The 8,536-nt window shown below is 36.2% G+C and overlaps 1 protein-coding gene across 2 annotated transcripts; it reads right to left on the reverse strand.

Moving 5' to 3' along the window:
- Positions 1 to 1,589: 1,589 nt before the first annotated feature.
- Positions 1,590 to 6,823, reverse strand: LOC18590108 (arogenate dehydratase/prephenate dehydratase 2, chloroplastic-like). Of its 2 annotated transcripts, none has more exons than XM_018127448.2 (12): positions 6,309 to 6,823; positions 6,124 to 6,191; positions 5,867 to 5,959; positions 5,525 to 5,725; positions 5,352 to 5,432; positions 4,853 to 4,948; positions 4,686 to 4,763; positions 4,461 to 4,550; positions 4,291 to 4,355; positions 4,036 to 4,117; positions 3,883 to 3,959; positions 1,590 to 1,976 (listed from the first exon to the last, which is right to left on the reverse strand). In XM_018127448.2, exons 1-11 carry the CDS (start codon positions 6,568 to 6,570, stop codon positions 3,900 to 3,902), a joined length of 1,176 nt encoding a protein of 391 aa, XP_017982937.2. In that variant the 5' UTR covers positions 6,571 to 6,823; the 3' UTR covers positions 1,590 to 1,976; positions 3,883 to 3,899. The 2 variants fall into 2 exon arrangements, with proteins under 2 accessions (XP_017982937.2, XP_017982938.2); XM_018127449.2 differs by having other exon boundaries at positions 1,590 to 1,979.
- Positions 6,824 to 8,536: the final 1,713 nt, after the last annotated feature.

Consider the following 8,536-nt stretch of genomic DNA (forward strand, 5'->3'; position numbering starts at 1 on the left):
AATGGTTTAAAAAAGTATCATTGGAATGAAGTTTTTTAAAATTCTTTTTTTTAATGGGTGAAAATAAAAAAAATTAATGGAAAATGGGGGAAGATCGTGAGCTAATTGAGAGTCAGAAATGCAATCTAGATCTCAAATTCTAGTTGGTAATATATATTCAGTGCTGAAATCACAATTGACAGGTGCAATTGGAACCATGAGTTGTGGAGTATAGCATGAGAATGACATGCGCAATATGTATAGGGTAAACAAAATTTTAGTAGTAGAGGATTTTTGCAAAGATTAATCGTGAAGCTGAAATGAAAAAATTGCATGGAAGCAACATGCCTTGTGGGAATAAAAGGTTTGTTAGAATAGATACATAGAATAGCTTCAAAACTGTTGTAGGACTTTGGAAAAGTTCGGTTTGTCTTGAGAAAGAATGAAAATGGAATTGTCTTTAATCATTCATGCTCAACACAGCCATTTAAGTTGTTTCTGTTGATAATGAGTAAAAGTTGTATGTGTAAGTCTGAGGATAGTGTTCAACAAGACTTTGAAATGGGGAAACAGAGAATAGATATATAGATCACTTCAAGTTTATTTGAAGGTATACACATGCATCCACCTTTATTTACAAAAGTGATGGAATAACATAATACTGAAAACCATTAATGCATTAAATAAAGCAGGGACCAAATTTCAGTACACAAAAAGAGAGCAAGGGGAGATTAAGTTTTTTTAGGCTAGAAGACCCTAATGAAAGCTGAAGGGTTCCTCTACATTTGCATCAATGTATATTATATATAGACAAGGAAATTACATCAGTAGCAGGGGGGATGAAAGAAGGTTGGGGGAAGAGTACCTGAGGCATGATCTCAAGTCAAACTCGAGAATGCGTTGGACCACAAACAATCTTGAATTTGGATTGGCCAATGGCTAAGCACTCGATGAAGGCAGGCAGGGCAGGGGCAGGTAGTTGGGCACCTTCAAGTCTATGGTATGATAAAGCCTAGAGTTTGAAAAAAACTCTTGATGTTACAATGCAACTAATTTACGACATTACATTGTATGTGGCATGAAATGACGTGGTGTCACTGTTGTTGGCAGTCCCTGGCATGCATTTTGCAGCTGTCAGTTGGGATTGGGGTGGAGGCTGGACCACCGATCATCTCATAAATGTGGTTGCTTTTGTGGAGGTAGACTCGATTCTTCTGCCCAAATTCTGATGTAGTTGTCCGTCAGATTCTTGCCGCCTAGTCTACTCTGGGATGCATATATAGCATTTTCCAGTTATCTGATAACACAAAACTTACAGTGTGAAATCATATGGATTCGACCCATCATCCATCCTATTTAGTTGGCAATTTAATAACCAAAGGAGTTCGACGTTGCAGTGTCTCAACGTGTCGAATTTAATCCCGTGATGTGATGAGTACAAGATGTTCAGTCGCCAGAGTAGTCCTCTGCTTCTTTATTTATTTATTATAATATGTCTCCGTATCCTTTGATTCAAAAAGAATCGTAATTACGGTTTTAAATTCTAAACTAGAACCCACTGGATTTTAGTATGGAAAAATTTTATCATTCAGTAGAGTAAGAGACTATGCTGCCTGCCGAAAGAAAGCTAATTACCATTTCTCTAGCCTCAAAGTAGTTCTCAAATGAAAGGACCGGAATGAGAACAAAACCAAGGAAGTAGATAAACCCAGTTCCCATTTCTCAAGAATTTTAAAAGCAACGAATAGGAGACTCACTCCATTTGTAAAAAACTACTATAAATTAATTACAAAATGTCATAGGCCAGACTGCCTGTAGTGATTTTTTGTCAGCATTCCTCCTTTGCAGTGCAGTGGCTTGGCTATTAATTGCAGCAGTACAAAGCTGAATCAACGTCTTTTCTATATACCAAAAAATGCGACCATTGTATAGTGAGTAACCATATCTGTGCAAGGTAAAATTTTGATCCATGTAACATCGATACTTCATACTGAGTCCTGCTTCAGCATTATCAGTCAAAGTGTAAGAAACAACAGCTCACCAAATGCTTGAATCAAAGGTAATAGAAGCATATTTACACCATTTAACTATGCATGTTACTTGGCAAAGTTTTCTAACAGAATCATGAAAAGTTCAAAGGGCTTTGAACTTTAGACAGAACTATAAAAAAGAAAAATGGAAGGCAAAAATAAAAGGAGGAAAGGAAACAACTAGCAACTATTACCCTGTCTGTCAAGTAATTGAGAGAACTGGGAAGATACAAGCACAAGGGGAGGAGGTGAAGTTAAAACTCATTAGTAGGGTAAACAATTTGGTTGGCACTTGCTCCTTGTTCCCAGTGGGATCAGGACCGTTCATAGAGTACAGAAATAATCTTCCCTACAGGGAAGTAGTCTGAAAGTATAATTGATATCTTTAGTCTTGCCACTATCTCCATAATCACATTTAACTCGACATTTCCTTTGAGTTGCTCTCCACAAGATGCATAGATATAAAATGAAATTACTAAGACGAGTTTGAACAAAGACAACGTTTCTCCTCAACTTAGCCTTAATAAAAATGCAAGCTGGAACCAAGAACAGAAAGAAAACTCACCCACCACTCTCCACATGCATCAAGCCCAAGAAATAAACAACAATATGCCCTAACATCCATCTGGAATATAAATGTACTAAGGCTCACATCTGCTTCACACCATAGTGTAGTCTAATTTTAGGAAAAGAGCAAATGTCCGCAGCTAAGATCTAATTACAGACTACTTTGTTAATAAGGTAGTAGTCACGTGTGTAATAGACTATCAAACTGAGTTGACCAAAGCTAAATTTGGAATTGTGTTTCCCATAAGTGTGTTTAGGTTGCAAACACAATAAAAATGCTTATTTTGCCCCAAACCTAAAAAAAACACGACTCAAACACAACTAAGGTGGCTAGATACTTTTGAGGTCTAAACTTGTGTTTGTCATTTTTGGATCCAAACTACATTCTTGAATGTTGCAAAACTAGCTTTGAATATTGTGTTCAAATTCAAGCAAGGCCTATGTTTATTAAACAAATGTGAGGGAAAACATCTTGTATTTCAAGCTAGCTCTAGGCTCATCCAATGACAACAACAAAAAAGTAGCCTCTAGCAGCCATCAGAAAAAAGAATAAAAGTCTCTCAGATCTGAAGCTTCACATGCTTAGAGACCCAACAGCACTATCTTCCACAAGACAACATTGATTGAGGGACAAAAACCAGCAAATCATCATTTATCCTAGGCACATTCATTTATGTTAAAGCATGACATATCAAGCATCCACCACTGACTGAATGAACATGAATCAACAATAGCCAGATCAATTAATATGCAATGGCAGCATTTCTTGTAATTCAGATGATCCAGAACATCCTACAAGGTTGCCATGCATAATCCAAGCCAAATACAGAAAGATAAAAATTTGAAATTCCAGCTTGCTGCTTAATTGCAACAAGAATACTACTGTATTCCCTCTGCCTCCCTCCCTCCAGCCTCCAGCCTAATTCTAAAACGTACCCTTTCCTAATGCTGCCTACCAATTTAAAAAGAATGGATTCTTATCATTATTATTGGTAGACTATGATTAATGGCTTACAGTGAATATGTCTCAGGTTAATCAGTAACAAAATTTTCATTAAAGAATTAGAGCAGATGACATAACCCAAATAATCTTCTTTCCAAGAGATTCAAAATTGTCTTAGTTTTATTAAATCCTCAACGACATCAGGTCCCAGCAACCTCACTTTAGACAGTATTTGAGTAAAGTTCTATGCAAAATTTTATGAAATGATAATGATCTGGCAACATTCTGCCACTGCATCATCTTATAGAGGTAGAACCCTGCCATCAATTAACCCAAAAAGTCTGTTCAAAGTAGAATTCTTACCATGGTCAACAACTCGTTCATGTCATGGTAGTGTCCACTGCAAAACTTCCTAGAACTCGCAAGAATGTTGCAAACTCCTGCCAACGAAACATATTGTTAGATATCTAACATCTAATTCCCTTGGAAGGTCATGGAAGAGGCAGAGCAATATACCTTTAGATGTCTTAGGGCATTCTGTGCTCTTGGATCAGCCATTGAAGCTTCGAAGTCCACATAGAAAAGGTAATCAAAATATCTATTCAAAGACATTGACACTATCAGGATGAAATATGTTTAAGCGACCCAAATGATTGGTAGTAAGAAGTAAATAAAAGTATAATTAATTTATTATTTTTACTAAAACCATTTTTAACCGATCTTTCACTTCATATTTGAAGACAAATGCAATTGATATTTCACTAAAATTACTTCAAGCCATTGTTGCTATCATCAGATGCTCGCAAGGGCTGGTTCCTTAGGGGACGACTTTCAATCTGATCAAAGGAAACAATATATGAAGGATGTTAATACAACCGAGAAAAAAACCTTGCAAGACATAGCTTTTCAAAGTGACTTGAAAATCCACAGGAAACCAATACCTTTGTAAGGTTGATCTGTCGAAGAGCAAAAACAGCAAGTGCCTTAAAAAGAACACCAGGACCCTCCTCTAATGAGAAAACTATACTTGTCTGCGTAATAATTCTCAAACATCAGAACAACTTCAAGAGCAACAATGACTAACAAATGCAGCATAACAATGAAACAATTATGACCAAGTACTTTAACCTACAAATAGCTTTCTGTTGTTGAATTGAAGGGCTAACCTTGAATGGCCTCTCAATGCCAGGAATAATAGGTTCCCTTGCCAGCATTAGAAATCGAGTAATATTATCACAATCATCCTGTCAAAAAGGGGAGGCTTACCAAAATTCAAATTCTGACAAATATCCAATACCAAACCATTAATCAGGAGACAAAAATCAACTTAAACCTGAATATCTTGAGCAAGAATGTTCAGTCCATATATTGTCGCAGCTGAAGAACTTGCAATAGCTCCTGTATCATTTAGTTTGCGGAAAGCCACATACTACATATTAACAGCACAGTAAATCAGCCACATACTACATACCACATTCTACATCTTACTCATGCAATAGCAGCAATTAATTCCAAATGCAGTCATTTAATCCAAATTCCATATCTTTGCTATATCCACACAATAGAATAAAATGTTATTTGATCAGGTTAGGATCACCAAGGAAGCCACCTGAATTGGCACTAGATAAAGTGGCTCCTGCCTACCTCCCATATGTATTGCTATAGCAGTTGAAAGCAAACCAAAAAAAAAAAAAACCAGAGAGGACAAATAAGATCCATAATGCGTTCTCCGACAATGAAAGCACATCAAGTAATTTAAGTTGCACATTCAGTGACAAAGCTTACAAAATCTGTCATATCAAATCAAATCTATGCTCCAAATCAAGACTCACCTTTGCTGCAAGGGCAGTATCATCCACTGCTTCTCTACCCAATCCTAACTTAGTTAAAGTGTTCTCACACTGAGATAGAGCCTGAAACACCACCAAATTCAGGAAAAAAAGGTATTTCATTAAAAACAACAAGAGGAACTTAGTCAACAAGCAAGTTAAATCTTCCATCATACCTGAGGATGACTAAGAACCCTTTTCAAGTCCTCAACTTTAACACCATGATTGGCTAGTAAGCAATGACGAACTGCAAGCTTAACTTCCCCAACAATATGCAAGCTATGGCGAAGCAAGAGGTCATAGTTCCTATGAATACTACCACCTAAGGAATTCTCAATTGGTAATACCGCTCTATCCACTAGCCACTTTTCAACAGCCTAATTAAAAATAAAATAAAATAAAATCAGGTTCCTAAAGAAGACTAACCAGATCTGCTCACGCATTCAAAATCAACCTCATTTTCCTATATAAAAACTATATCTTAATCAAAACGAGTGAAAAAGAATAGCAGTAATTACTTGAAATGCAGAATCAAATTGATCACAAGGAACAGCTTCACAATTGGGATAGGCCTTCTCAGCAGCTGCTTCGCTGTAGGCGCCACGAACTCCCTTGTAATTCAGCACAAATCAATCAAACGATCAGTTTCGTTGAATTATAGTAAAATTTTAAAATGTAACCATTGACCAGATCCCCAAAACTAAAAATATTAATAAATATATATATATATATATATATATATATAATTTGTTACAGATAAATCCAAATAAAATACCTGATATGCAACGCGAAGGCGATTGCCATTAGAGACCGAATTAGAAAACTGGGTTGAAGAAAGTGGCCCTGAAGAAAATGACAATATAGCCTACGTAAAACTACAGTATTACAAATAAAATACACCCTAAAGCTGAGAAAAAGCGAAGAAAGAAGGGAGGAGGGGTAAGACAGGGATATTCATACTGGGATGCAAAGGGGAGTCTTTAGAGACGTCATCGTATGGGGCATCGTCGAAAAGCTTCTCCAACTCGACGGCCTGCGCGTTCTTATTGCATCCGTTGTTATTCTCGCTGTCGTGGAGGGAAGCGGAAAGAGGGGTGAAACGGCGGCGTTGTGGAGGAAATTGGGGGATGTGGACGGGTAGCGTTGTTTTTTTATCAGCGAACGTGAATTTTCCAGAGAGTGGGGCCTTTGGCGACCGAACAACGGAAGTGGCGGTAGCCATGATGAGTCAGCTTCTGATCCTCACAACAATGGCGGGGGCGAGTTTTTGAAGAGTAAATATATAAAATGCAGGTTTCTTCCTTATTTCTTTTTTATAGAGAAAATAAGCTCGTTAGGGGTTTGGCAACCAGTCAGCTCTACCCGAGATCTACGTTCCGTAAAAAAGGATATTTCTATTCAAGATAAGGAGACCGACTGAATAGACTAACATAGCAAGTGATATTTGAGTTGACGTACAAAGACGTTTTTTCAAACGAGTGGTATCTTCTTTGCACTGATATGTATCCTAAATAATGATTGCATCAAGTTTCTTCTGTGTCTTCCGTAAATCAGAATCTAGACTATTATCCATGAACCCAATGTCAAAGTTAAGCATTTATTTTTAATTTCTAGATAATGACAGACAAATAAAGATAAAATTACAAGCCCACCGTCCATCCAAACACCACAAAAAGCCCTAAAACGTTATGTTGTTAGAGACACTTGTTTGTGTCTTTCTAGCACCATTAGAATTCATGATCGAGGTAGAGGCAGTGAAAGTAAACGACATAAAAGCGTGATTGAATCACACGCATAGCGAAATTAATGAATAAAATTAAAATCAAAATTTCTTATGCCGTATCCCATGGATCTCTTTAGCGTTTTAATACAATTAAAACAAATCAAATATTTTGAAAATAATATTACCTAACAACACATGTTGGCAATATCATTCAATTATAATTTAAGTGACCTTAAGATCACTAATTGAATACTATAGACTATAAGCGGTATCCAACAACACATCATTGCCACCTAATTGTTAGGAGAGTCAAAAGGTTTTTTGACAATCTTTCAATGTACAGTCTATTAGTGTAATTCATTCATTCATCATGTATATCCTAGAAGGAATAAGAGCCTAATACAGTGTCTATTCTCATATCATTTTATGTTACTTCTCTTAGGCTTCACCACCAGTTCTATTTAAAACTTGGAAAACTTCTTTCCTAAGCTCCAAGTCGCCTTGGCCAAAGTCTTCATATGGCTAGTGTGAACAAAGAACAAGTAGGATATGTCCCCTAAATCACTTAAGGTAATGATTATTATCTTGACCACTCATTTGTCTTCATGTGCTTGATGCTATATCTAATGTTCATCCCTTTTAGGCATTTTTTGTTAGGATTCTAAGAGGTGAAGTCAAAGCAAAACACTCCATATATAAGATGACCAAATTTCTTAAGTCTAGGAAGTACTTACACGACTGATGCATGAGAAATGCTCCACAGATACTACAGTGAGTTACCAAATAGATTTCATATGGCGAGTCATATTTAGTGAATTTGCATTCTATGTAAACATCCACATGTTAGCTCCAAGTGTCTCTACATTTTAACCTATGAGATTGGTTGCTTATTTTACAAGTAAGAAGCATAACATGTGCCAACCTTTAAGCATTATAAATGTCTTGTCTTGATAATATAAAGGCTAAGAACTGTTTTAGAATGTTTTAATGCATAAAGATATTACAATTATAACTCACTTATAATTCCTTTGAAAGTGTGACACCCAGTACCCTCGTATAGAAATCAATATGACCTTATCAACGAGACAAAGGGTCAATAGATGCTGATTTAAGTGCCAAATGATGGAGACGGGTGAAAAGAGTATTTTAAGATAAAATATTTCGCAAGCGAAGAAATAATAATATTTCTATCGAGGAAAAATTTACGAGATAAAATGTGATTCGGATGTGAATCGAGGCAAAGTAAGATGTTTTGGAGCCTTAGAAGGCTACTGGAAAATTTTCAAATAAAATAATATTAAAATATTGATATTTTATTCGATGTCGAAATTTTTCATGAAGGAGAAATATATGGTCAATCTAAGTGGGGGAGAAGAAGAACGAGAAAATTTTAGAGAAAAATGACGTTAATGGGGCCCATGTATCTTTATTAAATAAAGCTAATACGGGGTAAATAAATATTTAA

The sequence above is a fragment of the Theobroma cacao genome, chromosome 9 (genome assembly GCF_053813885.1).
Source record: "Theobroma cacao isolate CCN51 chromosome 9, ASM5381388v1, whole genome shotgun sequence".
NCBI lineage: Eukaryota > Viridiplantae > Streptophyta > Magnoliopsida > Malvales > Malvaceae > Theobroma > Theobroma cacao.

Bases quoted from the DNA above. Each gene is read 5' to 3' on its own strand.
- LOC18590108 (XM_018127448.2), bottom strand. From the start codon at position 6,570: ATGGCTACCGCCACTTCCGTTGTTCGGTCGCCAAAGGCCCCACTCTCT. The intron at 4,764-4,852 runs GTTTAAGTTGAT...CCTTTTTGACAG, and splicing joins TTCTTGCTCAAGATATTCAG to GATGATTGTGATAATATTAC. The intron at 4,551-4,685 runs GTTAGCCCTTCA...ATTATTACGCAG, and splicing joins GCATTGAGAGGCCATTCAAG to ACAAGTATAGTTTTCTCATT.